The 24,852-nt window shown below is 45.3% G+C and overlaps 1 protein-coding gene across 1 annotated transcript; it reads right to left on the reverse strand.

The window, feature by feature from the left end:
• Nucleotides 1–4,247: 4,247 nt before the first annotated feature.
• On the reverse strand, nucleotides 4,248–8,372 carry LOC102509117 (oncomodulin). Its single transcript, XM_006173866.3, has 4 exons — nucleotides 7,945–8,372; nucleotides 7,205–7,337; nucleotides 6,091–6,200; nucleotides 4,248–4,552 (listed from the first exon to the last, which is right to left on the reverse strand). Exons 1-4 carry the CDS (start codon nucleotides 8,063–8,065, stop codon nucleotides 4,527–4,529), a joined length of 390 nt encoding a protein of 129 aa, XP_006173928.1. The 5' UTR covers nucleotides 8,066–8,372; the 3' UTR covers nucleotides 4,248–4,526.
• Nucleotides 8,373–24,852: the final 16,480 nt, after the last annotated feature.

The following is a 24,852-nucleotide window of genomic DNA, read 5'->3' on the forward strand; positions in this document are numbered from 1 at the left end:
AGGTGTAAAGGGAGCTCCTGCGTTGGGGGCGGACGTGTGTTCAGCCAGGCAGCTCGCCCGTTTGCAGCATCCACAGGGTCCCTCCGAGCATTTGTCGGGGTTTTTTTGGATCCCAGTTTGAGAGACCTTAGGTGACAACTGGATCAGACCAAACTGACAGGACCAGGCGCTGCATCCGGATTCCTCTGGCTCCAAGGAGAGAGATTGCTGCAGAGGGCAAGGTGCGGTGTGTGGCACAAGCCGGGTCAGAGCGTGGCTTTCTCCCCACGGTGCCCGACCCTGGACGTCGGAGCACAGGGCATCGCCCTTTCCAACTTTGGGGATTCACTAGATGCACTAGAGTCCTGGTATTTGGAGATGAAGCCCTTGCAGCAGACCGCTTGGCCAGACTCAGTAAGACCTTAGTTTAGGTTGTCTTACCTGTCACAGGTTAGGTTTGGAAACAGGACCTGTTATCCAAGCTGGCGGAATAGACCTTCACATTTAGGGAGGCGGTGCTGGAATCTGAACATGAGACAGATCTGGGGACTTACCCTAGCTCTGTCCCTCCCCAGGCGTGATTCCTTGGACTAATTACATAACCTTTTTACAGTCTCTATCTCTTATATGTAAAATAACTATAGTAAAGGCTTTTCCAGTAGGAATTTCACTTTAAGAATTAAATGGAAAAACAGAAAAAAAAAGAAATAAAAAGAATTAAATGGGACTATGATTGTATGTATAGTAGTTCCCAGCCCTTAATGGTTATTCAGCAAAAGATTACTATCATTACTTGCCCTTCAAAGACTGCCTCAAGTAGCTTGCTTTAGTATAGGACAGTGTTCTGTTAGAAAGACATGTTTTTGGGATTAAAGTAATAATTTAAAAAAAATTTTTAAGGTAGCATTTGAAATACTTTATAACTTAAAAATAATTTAAGGTATGAACCCATTTACATTCATCATAGAGCCCCTAAGAAAATGATGTCAAAATCTGCCTTCCAAAAAAAGTTGATTTTTTTGAAACCAGTTAAAGCATAATGTAAATAAATAGCCTTTCCTGTGAATAAATTAACAGGCCAGGTGGAAATGATCCTGGTGATTCCAATTTCATCTGTCTTCTTACGTGTTTGCAAAGTAATGCCATACCTTAACACTAGCAGAAGAGATACCAGATAGGTTTTTTTCTTGAAATTGGATTCCTGAGTACTCTTCACCCAAAGTTAAACTGCATTCCTTACACGGAATTAAACCTGTAACTTGTAAACCTGAGCAAACTGATGAATATTTCACATCTTCACTGTTTTGCTGCACTTTGTGTTCAAGCTGGAAAGAACTGTGAAAACCTGTACATTAACAAAATTGTAGAAGTATTTCATAATGTGCAGAGTCTGAAGCAGAATACGTTATTGCTAACATCTGAAGCATGTCCGTAATTCTCACTAGTTTACACAGTTAAGAACATTCACAAAGCCAACTTTGAGATCCGTTAAATTATAAACTACTGAACTCTAAGCCAAAATGATTCTTAAGTAAAAATGGTCCAAATTAAAGCCACTGTTGCCTCCCTATTTTATAAGCAAGTAGGGAAAATAATACAAGCTGGGTTTTTCAGTTCTGTGACCCATTAGGCAGCCTAGGCCCTCATTTCAAAATCAAAACACATTATTCTACTGCTGAGAACGTGCTCTCTTGAGCTGGGTTGACTGGGTAAATTCTATATGTCAGTTTTTCACTTTCTCTAGTTACTATGCTCCACTTACTACAAAGCCTCCAGTCTCATCTCGTTGCTCTGTAATCCTGCCAGCTGGAGTCACTACTATTAACATTTTGCTATATGTCCTGTCACTCTTTCCCTCCCTGGGGCACACACTGAATACCAACCCTTTAAAAATGAATTGCTTTGTATGCTATTTATTGGATGACTGATCTTGGGTAATTTTTGAAAACATTTTTTGTTTTCAAATTATACTTACCACTAATGTTTGGAAATACTACTGTTTCTACAACATTTCAACTTAGAAAAAGAACACCCAAATAAAAAATGCTAATTCACAAATACGTTCAGATGCTCAGAGTTGTTAACCTTCATTCAGAGTGGAAGCCCCACCCCCTCCCAAAATACCCCAAATCCAAGCAACATAAGACCACACAAGATTATTGTGTTTCATTGAAGCATACCACCTGACACTTTTTGGTTAAATACAGAGAGATAGCTGCTTTAGATTATGAGTTATTTATCTATTGACAGAGGCTCTGAAATTACGTTTCTAAGACTAGGTTAAAAGAATGAAAAAGTAATGAAATTGAAATGGGCAAAAATACTGTGAATTGTACTTTTGAAACAGCAGAATGAACACAATTCATGAATAACTGACCATCATTCAATCTATGGAAAATTTGTGGCAATTTATCCTCTTGTATATATCCATCCTCTAAGCAATTTCCCTATGACAGTCGGAACATCGGTATGACCCTGTAGCACAGTGTCCCCTGGGTGCTGCAAATACTGCCCCCCATGATCATTCCCATACAGATGCCCTCCTGAGAGAGAGAAAAGAAATGAGAAACCCGTGATCTTTACCTAGGTCAGGTGAGGCTGCCTTGGCGGCTCTAATGGGTAATGGATTGCTTAGTCTACGAAAAGCTCGTAACCATTATTTAAAAGCTTCATCATTCATACTGTTTCTCCGAGGCATATGGTGGCCAGAGCCCCACAGAAAGAGGGCTACAGGATCACAGTGAGTTATTTAGAGGTCCCCCTTCAGAACTGTTGTTGGCATGAAGAACCCTTAGCTGGGAAGGGCCAATGGAGTGAATGGAAAATAATGGGAAGGTCAGAGTACCCCCATGTGGTGTGATGGTGAAGGCAACCTGTGTACGAATCGAGGCTCTTCGGTCATCAGTATTGTCCCAGAAGGCCCTCTTGCTGGTACCTGGGGGACATTGTCACACACCAAGGGAAGCTAGCGGTGGGAAGGGACTAGCCCGATTCCTGCCAGGATGGCTGGGGATCAGGACCGAAGAACCTAAGTGTCTATGGGGAGAGGTGACAAGACGGACGACTATGAAATGACCCAGTCCTATTCTTGGCCCTCCCCAGAGAGTTCATTTTCAAGCTGGATTTCCCCATTTTGACTCACGTGAAAACCTTTATGGGTTTTGTCCCTTCACCGTGACCCCATATTCTTCAAACCCATACGCTTTCAAGTGTCTGTTACTCCTGTAGCCCCATTCTAAAGCAGGGATATTGAAATCACATGTTGGTGTTAACTTTCACTTTTCTGATGCACATTGAAATAAAAAATTAAATTAAAAAAATGTTGATCCCTGTCCCCCTAAAACCATCTGGAGGCTGCACATGCCCCAGCTTTGAAAAGCTGCTCTACTACCATCCTCCAAAAAACAGGAGTTCAAAGTCGCTAAGTCCCAGGAGAGCCCAGGACGTTGGGAGCTTAGGTGTTGGGGTAAGAAGTGTGAGCTTTTAGAGGGGCTTCCAGGAAGACGCCTCAGTTCCTCTTGGGAGTCCTCACCCCCCCCCCCCACCCCGGGCAGCAGGAGAGGACAGCTTGAACCAGACGCATGGAAATCAGCCTAATGAGAATTTCCTGGCTTGAGATTGCCCCACCCCAATGAAAGCCCTGTAAAGGGACCTTGAAGCTCTCCTTAAATGTTAGGGCAATTCTGAGTGTAATTGGCTCAGGGGTATCAAATAAAAGCCAGGAAAATAGTGGCTGAGAAAGTGGAGAGGGGAGGGGGGGAGAGAAGGGGAAGGCAGGAGATTTGGGTCAGAGCAGGCAAGTCCCTGATCTCCTGTTTTTCAATCAATCAATCAATCAATTAAAATAAATAAATAAATAAAAAAGCTTGAAAATGTGCCTGCTAGGTTCCAGCATACAAGTCTCCTTAGCTTTAGGGCCACTGTTAGCCTCACACTTTTTTCTGTCTTGTGCTGTTTGCTTTCACTTAAATCTCGCTTACCACATCCTAAAGCCCAGTAGCAGAAAACACACACGCAGGAGTGCCTTTATGCTGGCTAAAATCTCTTCACGGGCATTTCAGACTCAGATAAACCACTGAGAAAGTCCTAGCCTGATGGTGACATTTCTTGGTGACTGTTTTTTTTTTTCCCAACCTGCTTTCCCCATGTGCCTGTGAACAACATGAGTGTGGCTGGCTTAGTGCTTGATAAAACCAGAATTCTTCCTAAAAGCCCTCAGTCTCCAGATGGCTTTCACCCCTCCACTTTGCTGAGGAAATAAACCACACTCACACAACAGTGGATGTTGAGAAACGTGTCTTTATTGGATGAATTTATTTTAAAGGCATTGTCTGCTGTGGGACTTACAGGAGTCATCTGGTTAAACCCACCACCAAAAAGTCACGGATGGCGGTCTTATGACCTCGCTAAAACAATGAGCAAATTGCAGAAGCATTTTCAGGGGACATTTATAAATAAATTAGGTGGGGGGAGATGTGGGGTTTCCCAATTCCTGGGGCTTTGGAGTGGAGCTTTCCAGCTGATTCTGTCTCCATGGTTTGGGCCATTTAAGAATGTACCATTTCCTGGAATTCTAGAACAGAAGGGGTGAGAACAAGGTCAGTGGAGATGTACTGTATAGACTGGAGTGCAACACCCAGGAGAGTTCTGAAGAAAGGGAACCGGGCAGGTTGTCAGTTGGTGGGCACGGCCCACTCCGAGGGCACAAAAGAAGCAGGAGTCACTGACTGCAGGTCCAGACAGTTGGCCGTGTTCCACCTTCCTGCCGCATCTCACTGAACAGATGTCTTTAGCTTTGTGAGGAGCCCCTCGTGCTAGAATTTTTCCCCCTCAGCCCCGTCCTTTCTCCCTGACAATGAATGAATCCAGTATGCTGGCCTGTCACACTCCACTCACTCAGCTTTTTGTCTGGTCAACTTAGGACAGAAATGGGAAGTTTTCTTACCTACTTAGGAAACATTTCACAGAGTGGGACTTCAAATTAACTTTTCTCTACTGAACCCGAACCTTGCCCCCCAAATTTCTATCACTAAAAGATAAAAATAATGGTGATGCTGATGTGTGGGTGCTACAGACTGAAACTGAAGATGGGAAATTTGCTTTATATTTATCGGTAAGCTGTGTGCTGATTTGGAAATCTTTCAGGATTAGGTTTCAATAAATCAATCTTCCCTTTCCCAAATTATTTTTTTTTCCTTTCCTTTTTTTTTTTTATCAAGATCACATTTGACTTTATTTAAAGCCTACTGACTGCTGAAAGCAAATATAATTACAATGTACAGAGCCAGACTATTTTTCTGAGCTATCTATAGAATAACTCCCATGTAGTAAGTTATAGTGGTATCATTTTGAATAGGTTTTGAAAATGAGGGTCAAAATAGCAGTTTTAAATTTTAATTAGTACCAACGTAAGGAACACACCTAAGTTCTCCTGAGCTGATGTGCGCAAAAGCAGCTACAAAGCATGGAAGGAACAGGACAGAATCAGATAAAGGTAATCCTACAACCATGCAGTTACGCTAAAATCCGAGTACGGGGCTCGGCACACGGAAGACTGCATAAATGGTGATTGATTTCTTTGTTCTCTAATATTGCCCACTTGGTAATGTCCAAGTAATGCAATTGGCAACTGGACTTGCTAATGTCCAATGAAACATATTTGTTTAAACCCTTGAAAGCTATGAGGATTTCCTACTCAAGTCAACAGACTTTTTGGTATGAGATGTACTGGACAATGTCAATCCTCCCCTTATTCAGAGAGACTCAAATCCCACTCCTGGGAATTCTGTACATTGTTCTTAAAGTGCATTAGGATGTCTTTGCAAATAATTGGCCAGGCAAGTTGCTAGTCCTCTATTCAGGTGAAGGATACTTTCCAGTTCATAGACAGTGACCAGAGGGACCAGCTTCTGTGGTCCATCCTCAGGCATCATGCCGGAGTCTATATAGACATCGTTTACATCCTCACTTTAGTTCCGTTTTACAGATGAGAAGACTGAGGCTCAGCAAGGTTAAGAAAGGGGAGTTTTAACCCACATCTGTCTGATGTCATGGCCAAAGCCCCGCCCCCGATGCTGCCTGAGCTTAAGTCTCTCACAGGTGTGAACATACCGTCAGCCCCAATTTTCCCGTCTCCATCGTTATCCGCAGCTGCCATCAGGGACTTGGTTTCTGACTTGGTCAATTCTCTAGCACCACTCTCAAACTTTTGGAGGAAAAACCTATAGGATAATAAAGATTCATAGGAGTGTTCTGAAAACCCATACCCCATATCTGTGCTCACCCCTTTCTTCTTCTCTTGAAGCAAACTGTCTGTCCCCAGCAATTGCAAAAATCACTCAAGATCCTAGCAAGCAAGGTGTGTCTCGCAGAGACTAACAGTGGGAGCTCTGTTTTCAAACGTGCTTTTCAGAGTTTTGCCCGTAAGTCCCTCTGCCAAAGAAAATCCCTTAAACTAATGAATTTTTTTTCACACATGGTCTGTATTTACTCACATATCTTTGGTGACCTCTAGTTTTTCTTTTCTTTTCATTTTTAGTATATATATATATGTATTTTTTTTAATTGAATTATAGCCAGTTTACAATGTTGTGTCAATTTCTGGTGTATGGAACAATGCTTCAGTCATACATGAACATACGTATATTCGTTTTCATATTCTTTTTCACCATAAGTTACTACAAGACATTGAATATAGTTCCCTGTGCTGTACAGTATAAACTTGTTGTTTATCTATTTTATATATAGTAGTTATCTGCAAATCTCAAACTCCCAATTTATCCCTTCCCACCCCCTTCCCCCTGCTGTAACCATAAATTTGCTTTCTCTGTCTGTGAGTCTGTTTCTGTTTTGTCTTTTTTTTTTTTTTTTTAGATTCCATATATAAGTGATATCATATGGCATTTTTCTTTCTCTTTCTGGCTTACTTAACTTAGAATGACAAACTCCGGGTCCATCCACATTGCTGCAAATGGCGTTATTTCATTCTTTTTTACAGAGATGACTAATGAGCTTTTGCAGCCGCAGTCTTTGGTGCCCATGTTTAGTGGTTTGCGTGGATAGATGTGTGGCCGAACTGATTTGTGTTCTCCCCCTTCATGAGGATATGCCGAGTGACCAGCACCAAGGCTGGACATGGAAGAAATGCTGAGCAGACTGGCCCCCACCGTGACCCAGCCCCACCTAGCAATGTCAGGGTACCGGACAGGCTTTGGACAAAGCTTACTTAAGCTCTTCTTCATCCAGGTATCCACTCTGGTCGTTGTCTATGAAACGAAAAACATCCTTCACCTGACTGGCTGACATCTTGGCGAGGCCTGATGTCTGGAAGAATTTTTGGGGTTCAAAAGTATCTGGGTCTGAGGAACAGAGAATGGGTTATTCTGATGCCCACTGGATTGCATTGTGTACTTGGGTCAAAGAGCTGAAAACATAGATTATTAAAAGCACTTTTCATAATGTCATTGAGCCACAGGGATGCTCTATTCAAAGAAGTTTTTTGAAGAAAAAGTAGGGCTTTGACTGGACCAAGGGCTCGAGGTGGCTGAGACTGGGCGGCTTTGTGGTGTCATTGCCTCCCCAGCTTTCCCCACTAGATTCTCCACTACATTTTGTCCACCTCCCCTCCACTCCTCTCCTCTCCTCTCCTCTCCTCTCCTCTCCTCTCCTCTCCTCTGTGTCTCCCCCTGCTCTTTTTATGGACCATGTATCTAAGATGCCAGCATCACTGGCCTAACTGGTGGGGGGAGTGAAATCACTGGATTCAAACAGGCTACCTGGCATCCAGTGCTTTCTTTTTTTCCACTTTTGGTTATATACTCAGATCTTAGATTTTAGTTGTTGAGTTAGCAAGTTTTATCCTCCGATCCCATGAATTTTCACCATCGTTCACATTTTAATTTAGGGGGCTTTGCGGGAGGTACAAATCCATGAGAGATGCCCACCCCTGCCCCATCTCCCCGTTACCTTGGCATTCCTGCAGGGCTGCTGCGATGTCGTCAGCGCTAAGGACATCTGTGATGCTCATTTTCCAGCTGTTCACACAGAATAAGTGGGATGTAGTAAATGGCAGCAGAAACATGCACATCTTGGGGGACAATGCCCCCTCCCCTGGCTCTCAGAAGCTGTGCATTGGTTGAGAAATTTTAAAATGTGATAAGCACAGTATTGTATTAAGAGCTGGGACAGTATATCTAAATAAAAGCCAAATACTAAAAAGATCCCAGCCTCCTTTGTCTCAGTGCCCTTTCCTGAATATACTCCAAAAAGGAAATGAAAAATGCAACCTAAAGAACAATTTGATTCAGTTTCCTTATAAGAAATTGTATTTACATAATAGACCATCTACAAACCATTCCTAAGGAAACCATGTTACAAATGCAATAGCATTTCAATACACCAGCCAGAGAATTGCAATGTTGCAAATTCCACTTTGGGTGGATACAGTATGGGCTGCTTGCAGATCTTCTGTGGAAGGGCTGCTGTCTGTCCTGAAGGATGGGAATCAGAGACATCAAAAACCCATCTACCAGAGATCTAAATCCATCCATGTGTCCACTCCACGGGAAAAGAGACGCTGAGCACAGCTCACATTAGCCTAATCTGAACGCATGCCGGAAAGAAGAGTCTGGGTTCTGGTAGGTCCACCAGCTACTCACCGCTTTAGATTTTCCACCAAGAAGAATCAGGAAAAAGAGTTGAAGGAGCGGAAAAAAAAAAAAAAAAAGAAAGAGAAAGAAACCAGATACGCTTTTGCTGCCTTGCTGACCTACCTTATATAGGATTGAAAAAGCGATAGTAAGAACCTCTTAGATTTCCTTCTCAAGGATCACGTAGACATAGCTCGGATGTCTTGCCTTGCTAATTAAACCTCTTTTTTTTTTTTTTTCCTATTTATATCTCAAGGGACTGTGGGTGGGTGGGAACAGCCAATAATAAAAAAAAAAAAAACACCTCAACAAACCTTAACTAAGGTTTCAATTCTGCAAACCAACCCTGCTGTTGAAGTGTGAAGACACCAGAAGTCTAGTAAAGAGGAGACAGGGGTGAAAATGAGGTAAACACATCTGAGGGTGCCCTGTAAACTGAAAAGGGTCTCCCAGATGTTGGTGGCCGCCATGGAGGCAGGTCTGCGGTCAACCTCTGAAACTGTGGACGTATGAAGCTGACCTCAGTCCAGGGCTGGCAAACTCAAAGTCAGTGTCAGTTGGATACAAAGGACTTGTCCAGCCAAGGAGATGACACTGGTTAGATGACTTTCACAGTCTTGACTTCGGTATTTCCCAGCTCTGTCTTACGTTGCGCACTCCAATTAAAGAGCAAAAAGGTGGGAGACTACCAACCGCTCCCAAGCGTCTAGCTCCAATTTGCAGGAAAATACATGAGGCCAGGACTTGGGACCTCGTGATTTGTTTTGTTTTTTAGGGTTTTTTATTTTTTGGCTTTCAGCAAACATTATTGAGTCCCTATATGGCCAGCACTGTACTAAACTCTTTTTTTTTAAATTGTGGTAAAAAGGTAAAAAAGAGAAAAAAAAGTTTTTAATTTAAATTGTGGTTAAAAAAACACAACATAAAATTTACCACCTGACCCATTTTTAAGTGTGTATGTGCTATAGCAGCATTAACTGTATGTGCAGGGTTATACAACAAATCTCTAGGACTTTTTCATCTGACAAAACTAAACTCTATACTCATTGAACAAGAACTCCCCGCTGGCCACCACCATTCTTTCTGTCTCTAAGAGTTAGATGACTTTAGGTGTCTTTTAAAAGTGGCATCATTCAGTATTTGTCTTTCTGCAACTGACATCTTTCAGTTAGTGTAATGTCCTCAAGGTTCATCCGTGTGGGAGCGTAAGACAGGATTTCCTTCTTTAAGGCTGAATCCAAGCTTTTTTAAAAGTAAGAAAACTGATCTCATGTTGGAATCAGAATGATTCAGTAGCTTAGAAGCAGACAGTTCAGGAGCTTTAGAGAGGGGCCTCAGACGTCTCTCTGGGGGGAACAGTCTGGACAATCTTCAATTTGCCCCCAAACAGATTCCCCTGCCTCCACCCTGACGCTGTGCTTTTGCTGCGTCATCAATGAAAAGCTGCTGTCGGGAGCAGCAGTTCTTAAATCACCATTTCTGTCTTTAGGCCCCAGTGCCTAGCACACTGCCTGGCCTAGTTAGGCGCTCAGAAACTATTTGATGAATAGATAGATATACAGAACAGCAAAAAGAACTTGAAAATAAGATTACCAGCCTGCATCAACCTGCCCAGCCTTAAAAAAAAAACTGTTTCAGAAAATAAGTCAAAAAATTCGGTTGCTGACATTAAGTTGCCATAGAAACGCACCAAAATCCTTTCTTTCTGTAGGAGAGTTTACAATTGTCCATAGAGATAAAGACATTAAAAAAAAAATCTGCTCATTTAAATGAAAACAGCATATGGGTTAAACGAATACACTTCAGACTTTTATGCTGTTTTTCTGATGGAAACTAAAGATAAGAGACCCAGTAAACGTGATGTCTGAATCAACAGTGTAGCCAAGATTATGACTTGAATTCCACTGTGTGCAATCTGGGGGTCAAATTGTTGATTCACACAAAAGGGCAAACACTGTATGATTTCACTAATATGAGGTGAGATGGGGTGGAGAAGGGTGATTGCCAGGGCCTGGGGGAGGGGGAGCGGGAGTTACTATTTAGCGGGGATAGGCATTCAGTTTTGGATGATGACAAAGTGCTGGAGATGGGTGGTGGTGATGCAAGATGGTTGCACAACAATGTGAATGTAAAGCCACAGAACTTAAAATGGTTAAAATGATAAAGTTTATGTTATGTGTATTTTACCACAATAAAAACAAACAAACAAACAGTGAAGCCAAAAATAAAGTTAGACATGAGTGGCACACGCAAGACAGAGAAGCCTTTACACTTGAAACCAGTGGGACCAACCATGATGGGAAACGGCAGTTGGTAATGAAACACTAGCTTTAAAAAAACCATAAAAAGTGAAAAGGCAAATGAATCTGGGAAGTATCTGCCACAAGCCTGACCCACAAAAACTAAATGACCTTATCATATTAGGATATCACACAAATCAAGACGCAAAATCCTAAGACGTAGTGAAAGGTAGTTATTAAAATATATGTAAATAGCTCACACACTAGAAAGAATGAATAAAAACAAAATACCATTATTTTGTCTGTAATTTAACAAATGAAAGAACGGTGCTACATGGTGAAGGTGCGGGAACAAAATACCCTCATACTGCTGGGAATACGTGAGTGGAATGTACTTGGTGAATGTAGTAAAAGTCTTTAAGTTAAGAAAATATATATATAGTTTTTGGTCTGTGAGTACGTGCATATATGTGAAAAAACGGAAGGGAAGAGGCAGACATTTATAGTGGGGCTTTTTGTGTGTGTGATGAGAACTTTAAAGATACACTCTCTTAGCAACTTCCAAATACAGCATTATCAAACGTCATCACGTGCTGCGCGTTACATCCCAATGACTTACGTATTTTATAACCGGAAGTTTGTACCTTTTGACTCACCCATTTTTGCGCACACCACACCCCCTGCCTCTGGCAGCCACCAATCTAGTCTCTGTGTCTAGAAGCTTGGCTGTCATTTGTTTTTGTTTTACATTCCACATATAAGTGAATCATACGATGTTTGCCTTTCTCTGTCTGACTTACTTCGCTTAGCGTAATCCCCTCAAGGTCCACCCATGGTGTCGCAAATGGCAAGATTCCATTCTTTTTTTTTTTTTTACAGCTGAATAATATTCCAGTGTGTGTGTGTGTGTGTGTGTGTGTGTGTGTGTGTGTGTGTGTGTGTGATATTTTTATCCGTTCATCCATTGATGGACACTTCAGTGGCCTTCACAGCTTGGCTATTGTGTATAATGCAGCAGTGAACACGGGGGTGCAGATAGCTTTTCAAGTTAGTGTTTTCATTTTCTTCAGATAAATACCCAGAAGTGGAATTGCTGGGTCATACGGTAGTTCTAGTTTTAAACTTTTAATGAACCACCTTACTGTTTCTGCAGTGGCTGCCCCAGTTTACATTCCCATCAAAATGCACAAGGGCTCCCTCTTCTCCACGTCCTGTCCAACATTTGTTATCGCTTGTCTTTTTTTCGTTTCAGCCGTTCTGTCAGGTGTGAGGTGGTGTCTCTCGGTGGTTTTGATTGGCATTTCCCTGATGATTAGTGAGGCTGAGCAACTTTGCTTGCACCTATTGGCCATCTGTGTGTCTTCTTTGGAAAAATATCTCTTCAGGGCGTCTGCCCAGTTTTTAATCAAATTTTCCTGTTTTTTTTTTTTTTTTTTACTATGGAGCTTACAAATTTTTGTCTTTTTAATTTTTTTGGTGGGGGGAGGTAATTAGGTTTATTTATTTATTTATGCTCCCATTTTAGTCCCTCAGATTACTCAAGCCCCCTCCAGCCACAGCCTCTCTGTACTGTTGTATTTGCTGGGAGTACTCGTCTCCTTCCTCTTGCTTTAGGTGTCTTACACACAGTCTTTCTATCTCTGCTCAGGCGCCACCTCTTCCGGGAAGCCTCCCTTGACTCCCAGACCAGGTCAGACCCCTACTCCACAGGCGGCTGAATCTCCGTGCTTCTCGCGGTTACAGCAGCGTCACAGCTGCACGGTCCCACTTGCTGTGATTGCTTGAGCCACGTGTCTGCTCGCTGGACAGTAAGACACACGCGGGCAGGTTCAGGGTCTGTGTCGGCTCAGTTCTGTATCCCCGTGTGGACGTACACGAAGACCAACCAAGCGAGAACAGGCAAAGGATATTTACTCAGCGTATCCTCCTTGAGAGGACAGTAACTGGGGTGAGGAGGTCTGGGGTGTTGATAGTTTTGTCTCTAGACCTGGGTGCTGGCCACATGGGTGTGTTTGTTACTGAGTCCAAACTCGTTCTGCTCGCCACATGACAGGCCAATAAATCGGGAGGCGAGGTGTTGGAGTAAGAATAATGACTTTATTTGGAAAGTCAGCAGACTGAGAAGATGGCAGACTAATGTCCTGGAGAACCATCTTCCCCAAGCCAGAATTCAGGCTCCTTTTATACTAAAAGTGGAGGGGGTGCGGCTGGTTGTTGCAAACTTCTTGGTGTCGGAATTCTTTGTTCTTGCAGATGTCCAGGTCAGGTCACGATGTCCCTGTAAACCTTCAGCAAGACAAATGTTACTCTTTGCTCTACAACTTTTTATTGCTGTATGAAGGAGAAGTGTTACACCCTTAAAAGTCAGAGCCTTGAGAATGGGCTGTCCTATATATTTCAGGTTCTAGGCGACATTCTTTTACAAAAGGTGCAGAACCAGCAGGACTCAGCCCAGGAAACAGAGCACAGGGTTAGAGCTAAAGGGGCAGATCTAATATGGAGTCAGATTTGTTCTTCCCTATTACGTGTTTACTTTATGGAAATGCGCCTGGTACTTTTCTGTATGGATGTTTTACTTAATAGAAAGTTTACTTTAAAAAAAATGGCTGCTGCCCACCCTCGCAAGATTGAGCAGAGAAGGCTGGAGGGCCCTGCCCTGTGACTTCGGCCGTGAGGTGTGGTGAGTGGAGGAGGTGGGATCGGGCGCTGGCCGGCTGCAGCCTCTCTCCGTCCTCTGGGCTGAAGGATCACGGGTTTCTGCGGGACTTCCACCAGGCGAGACCCAGACACGCCGCAGGGTGCTTCCTGTGTCCGTGGCCGAGCTGTGACTAGAGGTGCTTGGCCAGGACTGTTCAGGGGCTGTAGCCTCTCACTGAAGGAAACTGGCTCACCGCTCAGGAAGAGAAGTCATTTTGGCCCTAAAGGTGATCAGAACATGCCTCGTAGACCACTTGGCGCTGAAGGCAATTGAACAACAAACGCAGGAAGAGTTCTTGCTCTCCCCTTACCTGCCTAAAGCAGGGCGGCCATCTCCCCCCAGGAAGGTGCTTTCCCTGGGCCAGCAAAGAGAGCAACTCTCTTAGATGGCAATTATTTAGATGACAATGTTCTCTCCCTTGAAGTTTCTCTTACTGGATGTTTTTTCCAGGGGCCTGACTTTCCGGGGGATGTCTGCCCAATTCAAGGAGCACCCGCAGAGCACCTGCATCTTAGGGAAGAACGCACAGGTAACAGAGGATGTCCTGGAGTAAGAGCTGTGGCCTCTCTCGTTACGTTGGGGTTAGTTGCTGTTTCTCCGTAATTAACTCACTGAGTCTCTGTTAAATGCTCCCTGCAGCCCACTGGTAAGTTGAGACGGAGGTGCTCACATTTCTCGTTCATGAAAAAATCAGCCTTCTAAAAGCGTTTTGTTTCTTTTCTCCTCTGTGTGCTGGAGTAGTTTGGGGCTCTTTTACTATTTTTGGCCCTTGGTCAAAAATTGATACGTTGATCTAATAAATCACAGAGTTTGTCAGATAGCAAAAACTTCAAAGACAGGTTTCTGCTGAAAAACACTCAGGAACTCCTCGGCGCGAAGTCTTTGAACTTGGGGCTCTGGGGGTGGCTCCCACTGCTGGCATGAGGTGTCTTGTAGTGGGTGGTGGTGGCTGGGACGGTTGTTGCTGTTTTTAACAGGACAGGAGGGAGGACATGCCTTGGGGAGCCTACATCTTCAGTGGAGGAAGCTGGTGTGGAATAGCTGGGTCACGTAGTTTTAAGACACTGCCAACCTGTTTTCCAAAGAACTTTAATTCAGGAGAGAAAACATGTTGAAGAATAACCTAAAAGCCCCAGAGATCTTACTAACATTGGGTAACACGCTCCTGTTCACACGGCAAAAGTGAGTTCACTGTGAAGAGAGTTCCAGCCCCTCCATATCCTCAGCTGACACTTGGCGTGGCCGGTCTTTCTTTAAATTAGGACGTTCTCATTGGTGTGTAGTGGCATCTTGTTGCAGTTTTAATCTGCGTTCCCCTAACAACTGTGATGTTCAGCATCTTCTCACGTGCTTATGCTGTGGACTGGATGTGTCTCCCCAAAATTCCAATGTTGGAACCTAGCCCCCAAGGGGATGGTATTAGGGGGCGGTGACCTTGGGGAGGTGATTAGGTCATGAGGGAGGAGCCCTCACGGATGAGATTAGTGCCCTTATGAAAGAGACCCACAGGGAGCTTGCTTGTCCCCTTCTGCCAGGTGAGCCCACAGTGGGAAGGCACTGGCTGTGAACCAGGAAGAGGGCTCTCACTGGACACCAAGTCTGCCAGCACCTTGACCGTGGGCTTCTCCGCCTCCGGGACTGTGAGAAGTCAACATATGTTGTTCAAGCCGCCTGGTCTGCAGTCTTCTGTGCTAGCGGCCCAAACGAGCCAAGACAGCTTATTTGCCATTCATACTGAGAATTTCAGGCATATCTCACTTTATTCTGCTTTGTAGATATTGTATTTTTTACACATTGAAGGTTGGTGGCAACCCTGCATGAAGCAAGCCTGTTGATGCCATTTTTCCAGCAGCATTTGCTCACTTCATCTCTGTGTCACATTTTGGTAATTCTTGCAGTTTTCAAACATTTTCATCATTATTATATTTGTTATGTTGATCTGTGATCAGTCATCTTTGAGGTCACTATGACTATGACTCACTGAAGTCTCAGATAATGGTTGGCATTTTTGAGCAATAAAGTATTTTAAAATTAAGATACATACATTGTTCTTTTTAGACATAAAATAGACTATGGTATAGTGTAAACATAACTTTTATATGCACTGGGAAATCAGAAAGTTATGTTGTCCCACTTTATTTCAAGATGTGCTTGATTGCAGTGGTCTGGAGCCAAACCCACAGCATCTCAGAGGTATGTCTGTAGTTTTAAAGATAGGATCAATAAACAGCATATTTGTACACTGATGGGAAAGATTTATTAGGCACTGAAAAATCAAGGATTGAGAGGAGGGGAGACTAAATGGAGTGATGTTCTTGAGTGGGCAAGAGGGGATGGGGTCCAAGGGTCTGCATGGAGGAGCTGGCTTAGGTAGGACGTGGCTTGTTCACCTCACAGATCAGGATGGAAGGCATAGTACGTGGGTTGCAGGTGCCGGTAGTGGGAAAATGGGGTTGAGGGGCCAAAAGCTGTCTTCTGATGGTTTCTATTTTCTCAGTTAAGAAGCAGGTTCACCTGCTGAGGATGAAGATGTGTTGGGCTTTGAAGAGTCAAAGAGTGATCTGGGGAAGTGTGAGAGAGAGGGAGAGGGAGAGGGAGAGAGAGAGAGAAGTGACTAGAGATGCAGAGTGTGGTTTCCTGGCAGGAATTTTTACTTCGTGAGACATTTCAGCGACCTGCAAAACGTAGCAGGCAGTGTCTGTAGTTTGATAGCATTGCATCTGACCTGGGATTCCCATTAACCAAATTTGGTGTCATCGTGACCTAGCCACCTGATCTGGGCACCTTGAGCCTCTTTGTAGGTGCTTCAGGTCCTTTTCGGCCAGTGTCAGCACAGCTGAGCTGTATGGTTCGCCAATACCTGAATTATTCATGTTTTGACCTATCTAAAGAGAACTTTGCCCGAAAGGCTAAATTATTAAGCACCGGGGTGCGATCTTGGAGGCGGCTGTCTGGAAAACCGGCACACAGTGAATTTTCTTGCTGGTTTTGCTTCTTGCGGGAATTGAGCCTTTATTAACGATTCACAGTTGCTCCCAGAATGAAAGATGGTGAGATGCCAAGCAGAATTAATGTCACAGGACACAGAGGAGAAAAGAGAACCCTGGCTAATTAGAGAAGGAGAGAGCAGCAACCCCTACCTGGCCTGAAATCCAGCGCTTTTTGTGCGTCACCAAGGTAGTGCGTGGTGGCCCCACCATTCCCTTAGCTTGTCAGGCCGAGGCGATTTTTTTTTAAAGAAACACGAGTCATTTCTAAGCAATGGAGGACAATTAAATTTAGGAAATAAAAACATGTTCAGCAGTGCCCTAGGAATCCACGAGGGCTGTTCAGCCCTTGGGCACCACATATCCTGTGCATTTAGAGAAAGTGAGTTCAGCTGTGTATTTAAGGAACTAGATCATTACGACACCGAAATCTTTTGTTCTGTTATTTGTTTTTGGAAAACAAAGTGAATACCCATGTCTTGATGTGAGGCAAATATGCCAATTTAAAATAATGGTACAGTGGTCTATTTTTTGTTTTCCCTTTGCATACAGACTTTAATTGCTGCAGATCCGTAACTGCAAGGCAATTTTAAGATTATTCATGAATATTATATGTATTTATGCAAAATTCCAGGGCATGACAGCCTCCAGATTCCAAGAGGATGAGAGAGAAAGTGTAAGACCTCCGAGTGAGGCCCCGTCTTGGAACTCACACAGCGTAACTGTTTGATTTTTCCCTTGCAGTGCTTTAAATTGGAAGTTGGGGATTTGCAGATACACACAATGATATATAAAATAGATAAACAAAAAGGTCCTCCTGTAGATATTCAGTGTCTTGTAATAGCCTATAATGAAAAAGAATATGAAAAGGAATATATATATGTAAAACTGAATCACTCTGCTATGTACCAGAAATTAACACAACATTGTAAACTGACCATACTTCAATTAAAAAAAAATTTCACCACCCCTCCAAAAAGAGACAGTGCTTCTCTGCCTCCTGGCTTGCACTGCCTCTGATAAGAAACCTGATGTCAATTGTATCTTTTTTCCTCTGAACATAACATGTCTCTTTTCTCTGGCTACTTTTAAGATCTTTCTCCTTATCTCTGGTTTTAAACAATTTTATGATAAGGTGCTTTTGTGTTGTCATTATCTCCTCCTTCTCCTTCTTTTTCTTCCTCTGATTTTTTTCTTCCCAAGATATTTGTTGGGCTTCTTGAGCCTGTCAGGAGAGTTTTCAAAAATTTGAAAAAATTTGCTGCCTTATTTCTTCAAATACTTCCTGTCTCTTCCTCCATCCTTTACTCAATTATGCATACATCATTAGGCCATTTGAAGCTATCCTACAGCTCATTGATGCCTGTTTGTTTTTTACCCCCCAGAATTTCCCCCTCTGTGTTTTAGTCTGTGTCTTTTCTATTGTTGCATTTTCAAGTACATTGCTTGTTTCTTCGACAGTGTGTAATCTGCTAATCCTACTCAGTGTATTGTTCATCTCTAGAAGTTGTTTGGGTCTTTTGTATCTCTTTTTTGGGGGGGCGCAGGGGAAGGAGGGTAATTAGTTTTATTTATTTTAAAATTTTCACTTATTTATGTAATTTTAGTGGAAGTGCTGGGGATTGAACCCAGGACCTCATGCATGCTAACCACACACTAGCACTGAGCTATACCCTCTCCTCTGTAGTAAGTATTTTAATATCTTTTTCTACTAATTCTGTCTGTGCCATTTCACTTGATTGATTTGTCGCCTCATTTTGGGGTCATTTTTGATTGGATGCCAGACGTGAATTTTCCCTTGTTGGGCACTGGATGTTCTTCTATTTTAAAAATACGTATATGCTTGAGCTGTGTTCTGGGACATAATTAAGTTACTTGGAGATAGTTTCGTCCTTCTGAGGTTGGCTTTTAAGCTTTGCTAGACGGAACCAGACCTATCTTTAGTCAAGGGCCACTTTTGCCCACCTTCTGAGCACTGGACCTCATGCTCCGTGTGTGATACAGTTTTTCACTGTCTGTTGAGCTGAGTCCCAGCAATCTGTGGGCTTCTGCCTGCTTACTTCATGAGTGTCCGCCCCCAGCCCTGGCCCCAGGTAATTGTCTTCTGTGTATCCGCTGATAACACTAAGCTGAAGACTCAAGAAGGAGCCTTTCAAATCTCCAGAGGGCTTTCTCAGCACCCTCTCCTCACCAACGCTCTGCCCTGCAAACTCTAGTGGCTTTGGCCTCCCCAGACTCTCTGCTCAGGGAGACTCCTGAGCTCTGCCCGGGAGCCTCCTCGCACTGCAGCCTGGAAGCTCTCAGCCTCACTTGCCCCTCCTTCAGGGATCACTGTCCTTTGCTGTCGGCCATCCAGTGTCTAAAAGCTGCTGTCTCCTCGTTTGTCCAGTTTTGTAGGTGCTTTGGGCAGGAGGGTTCATCCAGTTCCTGTTACCTCAACCTGCCAGAAGTGGAGGAAGTCTCCACAATTTTTTAAAAATTGTAAGTTACTAGAAAAATTTTTGGTTAAAGATTATATAAAGTATTAAGGTTTCTAATAATAAGTAACTATGAAATTAAAAATTGTGTGTGTGTGTGTGTGTGTGTGTGTGTGTGTGTGTGTGTGTGTATGTACCGGAATGTTTATTCCCAGTGGAACCCGGAGTTCTCCAGACTCCTTGTAATTCTGTTTGTGGGCACAAGCTTCGCGGCTGCCTGTAGATGTCACCAGAGGAAGGCAAGTCAGAGGGCACAAAGACCCCCCGAGTGGAAACCACAGCACCAAAGCAGAGGGCAAAAGCAGGAATGGGAAGACTCCGTGTCAAACATGGAAGAGGGTTGTGTTCTAAATCAAGAAAATCGGTGCACAAAACGAAAATATGTTAACAATGATATAGAGAAACCCTTCTTAAAACAAATATGGTTATAAGCAACCAAATTAAACACTGCCCAAGTTGAGAGTGAATGACAAACGATTTGGTTATATGTTCAGGGATTTGGACCGATTTAAACAAGGTCAAATTTGGTCCAATTCTTCTTTTCAAAAGCTGGGGCTTTGGGCTGGAGCCTAAAATGTTTCTCATAAAGGGTCTTTTGTGTGTCTGTTCTCCTGGGTGGGAGCTCATTAATTTAACACAACTTTGGTGTTCAAGATGCTGAGGACAGAGTGTTGATCGAGACACATGATCCCCACTGCCGTGCAGCTGAGCTTCCAGGGAAGGGGGACAGTAAACAAACCAGAAGATAAACACCACCATGAAAATAAGACGTGGGCAAGGGGCTCCAGGGTGCTTTCTTAGTGAACTCATGTTCTCAGGTCACCATACGCCCATCGTTAGGGAAACGCTTTGGAGATTTATGAAGATGTGTCTGAATCTCTTTTTGGCCAAGCATTTGGACATGTTTCTTGTTTGAAGGAATGAGTTTCTTTTCAACCTAAAAGCTAATCAATTCCGGCCAAGGGAGACGTGGTGCCGACTGGGACCCGGCGTTTGGGCGTGAACAGCCTCCTGCCGCAGGACTGTGGTTCCCGCCTCGTCCTCTTATCAGGGACTCGGCTGGCACACGTGCACCATGTAGAGGGGACCAGCCACCTGCAGAAGAGCTGGGATCCAGTCCCAACTCAGCTGTGTTACAAGCTGCATGATCTCGGGCGAGCCCCGAGCCCCGAGCCCCGCTGTCTCTCCAAGGCAGTTTCCTCAACTGCAAGGGTCGTGAAAAGACCTGCCCCTGTGTGCAGCACGGGGTGCTGATTGGGAGTGTGGGAAATGAGGGGTCTGGGGGGGTTCTGGGCACCCGTGTACCTCCGCACTTTCCTATTTATCTCTTTACTTTCCTGTCTGGGGCAGGTCAGCTGCCCTCTCCAAACCTCAGTTTTCTCATCTTTAAAGGGGGTTGTCAGAAGTCTTTCCATGAGTTCTACGCATCTGCTGCACAACACTTTGCCTCGAGATAACACTACTGTGTCGTACTCGCAAGTGTGTTGAAAGGGTCGATCTCATGTTAAGTGTCCTCAGCATAATATTTTTTTTTTCAAGTGTTTTCATCCAGGAAGCACCAGAAAGAAGCCCAACCGCTGGTACCTGGCTGTCCTCGCAGGACTCCAGACCCTCCTGGTTCCCGGTGGGAGAGTCCCTGCTCTTCCCGGGCTGTGGTGGGAGGACCCCTGCTGCCCCCGAGCCACAGGCTCCTCTTCTGGTCACCGCATCCCAGGGTCAGCTGGTCCAGGAAGCCTGTCCCGCCACCGCTCTCCAAGCTGCTCCCTGCCCAAGCCAGGACGCAGGGCACCGCCCTCACGTGTCATGAAGAGTTAACCTCGCCTGGAGAGAGGGCTGGCTTTTGCCCCCGGCTCCTGGGGGCTGATTCCTAGACTCCCAGAATGCCCTGCCTGATAGGAGTGTCTTTGCTGGGGCTCTGGCCCCCAGACCACTGAACAGTGTGACTTACGGTGATTTGTGCGGAAGAGGAGCGGGGCCAGACGTCGGTGACGGCGGCACGGGCGGAGCTCAGGCCCCTGCGCGGCGGCTCCTGTCTAAGCTCAGCTCAGCGCAGATCTGTGCAGGGAGACTGGGCGCTTTAAGGGGAGGAAGGGGCAGTAAGCGGGCGGGGCGAGCAGAGGTTCAAGCAGAGTCCGGACAGTGGGAAGTGACGGAAAGTGGGCAGGGGAGCTCTTTCACGGGAACTGTGGGGCCAGAGTGCGTCTCAAGCAGCAAATGATTTCGGCTGTCTTGAGCCTCCCCAGGTAGGGACTTCAGGCTTGGTCATCCAGCAGACGAGGCCTCGGCGGTTAGACAGCGGCTGGCATTTGCTCCAGTCTCTTAGTGGGTGCGGGGGTGGATGAAATCCTTCGTGCTGAGTCTGCAGTTCCCCGAGGCCAAGGTTAAGGCCTAGTGGACAAGAGGGCTCAGAGGAGTGTGTCTGAAGTTTAGCCAAGGTGTTTGTCAAGGTTTGGGGGCAGGTGTAGCCCTCCCTCTAGGAGAGGCCAGAGGGCAAAGGTCGGCTGTCGGGCAGTGGGTGCTGGAGCCCCAGCAGAAGCCCCGGACACTGGAGTGTGGGTGAGCCTCCCTGTTGGTGATACTCCACGCGTGGTGTCACCCGCGGGACTCCGTGGGAGGGGACAGCAGAGTCTCCACACGTGGAACCCTCCTGGACCTGCCCACGTGCCAGTTCCTGTGGCTGACTTGATGTCAGAAACCAGAATAGTGAGCACAACAGTCCTCGGTGGGTTCTGTGAGTCCTTCCAGCCAATGGCCAGATGTGAGAGAGGCTTGGGGACTCTCCCCAGTGTGGTGTCAGAAGTGAGGGTGTCCTTGTGAGGCCTGTCCCCTCTGACCTTGCAGTCGGGTGGCTCTCACAGCTGGCCTACACTCCTCATGTCTGCACAGCCGGGCGCCCCATCCTTGTAGGGCAGGCGGTAAGGCTGGGAGCACAGCCACTGCTCTGAGGCCCTACGGCTGGAGCCTGGTGACCACCCGACCACTCTGGATGTGTTACTGGGTCCAAACTCCATCTGCTCACCACACCACAGGCCAATGAATTGGAAGGCGAGGTGTTGGGGCAAGGAATAATGACTTTATTCGAAAAGCCTGCAAACAGAGAAGATGGCAGACTCATGTCCTGGAGAACCATCTTCCCCAAGTCAGAATTCAGGCTCCTTTTATACTAAAAAAAGGGGGGGGGGGTTATGGTTGGTTGTTGCAAACTTTTTGATGTTGGAATCCTTTGTTCTTGCAGCTGTCCACGTGGGTCAGGTCATGGTGTCCCTGTAAACCTCCAACAAGACAAATGTTATTCTCTGCTCTGCAACTTTTTATCTCTGCGTGAATGAGAAAGTGTTATATCCTTGAAGGTCAGAGCTTTGAGAACGGGCTCTCCTGTATATTTCAGGCGCTAGGGAACACGTCTATAAAATGGTACAGAACCAGTATGACTAAGCAGAGGAAGCAGCACAGAGTTAGAGCTAAAGGAACAGATCTAAAGCGGAGTCAGACTTATTCTTCCCTATTACAGACACTCACGCTGCTTCAAGATTTGAGGCACAGTTGGCGACCGCAAGCAATGATTGGCGTCTGCTGATACCTTCTGTGCATCTTGCAGAAGGGATGTGGGGGCCATCCATCCGGCCCATCTCCATTTTACCTGCACCGGCCTCTCCCGAAGCCACAGGGTCCATGATGCCCATAGAGAAAGTCCCGGATGCTTCAAGCCTGGGCCACCCTGTGCGGGCAGAGGCCTCGCTTGTCACTTGGGGCTGCTCAGCCTCCAGGAAGTTCCGCTGGTGCACTACCCTCTTGCCCCTCACCCTGTAATTGTTCACCATTTTACACTTGTGCACTTTTTAGTTACTTCTTCCACCTCGTTCCATTTCCAAGGGATAAATCTGGACCAAAACCCCAATTTGGGGCTAAATGACATTGTTTTGGAGACCAAATTTATGCTAAAAAGAGGTTCCTGGGAAGAACGTGGAATGACAAGTAATGAATTCATATGATTTTTGAAATATACCGCATAACCCCTTCGTGTGATGCCTTTGATCCAGAGCCTGACAACAGGGGCACGTGTACACAAATGGCATCAAAAACATCAATCTGTCAAAAAATAAAATACTATTACCCGAATTGCGGGATTTGACGAACATCCTGCATTTTCTTTTATTTTCCCTTAAAAATTGTTTTAGCTCCACAAGAAAAGTAAGGCATTTGCTTTCGGTATTCACTGTAATATATTCCGATGTCTCAAAATTATCCAGAAAAGGACAAAACAAACACACCGATTGGAGAACATGGGGTTGCGCACATGTGCACCCAAAGCTGTCATTTTGGAGCCTGGGATACTGAGCCGACCCTGACAGAGCAGGCTTTTGGCTGGGGTGTGAATGCACCGCACATTTCCGATGATTCTCGGGGCAGACGGTAATCAGTTGTGTTTATGCACCCACCGTCTGTGAATTGTAAGCCATTTGTAAAATGCTACATCTGGTTTCAGATATTAATAATTCATTGAGGTGGGCGGTGGCAATTAACCACACAAGTAGTACACACACACGTGCTTCTGCAAACGGAAGCTTCAACAGAGTCCGAGTCTCAGAGAAGCTTCTATGAAGCCAGGTAGTGGAAGTGGCTTGGAGAGAGAAGGGTTTCCTAAGGGCTTGATTCATATAGAGGTCATTAAGAACCTACTTCATGAACTGTCCTATGTGGGATTTCCGTGGAGGGGTCCCCAAGCACTAGTAGACATTGTTCCTGCCCTCATGCTGCCTAAAATATAATAGAAAGGATTTCCATTAAAAAAAAAAAAAAGAACTAACCATTTACAGAGAAAACATGCCTCACTGGTTCTCAGGAACAAGTGCAGGTGTTGTTGGTGCAGACAGAGGAAGCTGTCCGTGATGTGTGTTATTTATTTGTTGTTTTTTTGATGGAGGTCCTGAGGACTGAACCCAGCACCTTGTGCATGCTAAGCCCATGCTCTACCACTGAGCTATGCTCGCTGCCCCCTGCCCGCCTTCAGTTCTTTTGAGTGTATACCCAGAAGTGGAGTTGCTGGACCTGCTTTTGTTTTTGAAGTGGATAAAGGCTGGGCCTGGGAGCCAGGCTGCCTCGGATCTAATCCTGGTGCAGCGATGGGATGTGATAAGAGAAGTTAGTTTATTTCTCGGAACCTGGCTTTTCTCAAGTGTGAAAAGGAGAAGTAATAATAGCATTAATCACTGGGTGGTTGTGAGAGGTATTTAAAACCATGCATTTGGTACATTGGATGGTGCATAGTGCCCACCCAGCTTCCAATCATTTTCACCTTGATGGTTGTCAGCGGTGAGATTCAGGGAACGGGGGTGCATGCTTCATCATGTCCACCAGGGGTCGCTATTGCCTGCGGGGCTGAGTCCTCGCTGGTCCATGTGGCCTCCCGCCTCCCGCCTTCATCAGCTCCCACCCTTTGGCCTCTAGCTCTCTGCTCTCACCCAGTTCCTCCTGACTCTACAGTTCCTTTGACTCCCTGGATCGCGTTTTAACCTAGAAACGAGAAGTTCCCCAACGGTCCAGGCCAGATCCTCTTATCTAATTCCCCGTGCCCCTTTCCTACCCCACCCCCACCCCCCCACCCCCGCCCCCCCGCCCCCGCCCCCGGGGGACTTCCTTCTGCAGGAATATCAGGCCATCCCGTTGGCAGATTTAACTGGGCCAAATGATCTCCTGTTGCAGGTAATTACCATGTTCTGCGTCCCTCTTGTATTTACAAGGGCCTGTAAGTGAGGCCGTGTGTGGGAAAGTACTTTGTAAACATTCGGGGCAGCTGTGGTGAGTCCCAGGCCTGGCCCCCGG

This window comes from Camelus ferus, chromosome 18, assembly GCF_009834535.1.
Source record: "Camelus ferus isolate YT-003-E chromosome 18, BCGSAC_Cfer_1.0, whole genome shotgun sequence".
Lineage (NCBI taxonomy): Eukaryota > Metazoa > Chordata > Mammalia > Artiodactyla > Camelidae > Camelus > Camelus ferus.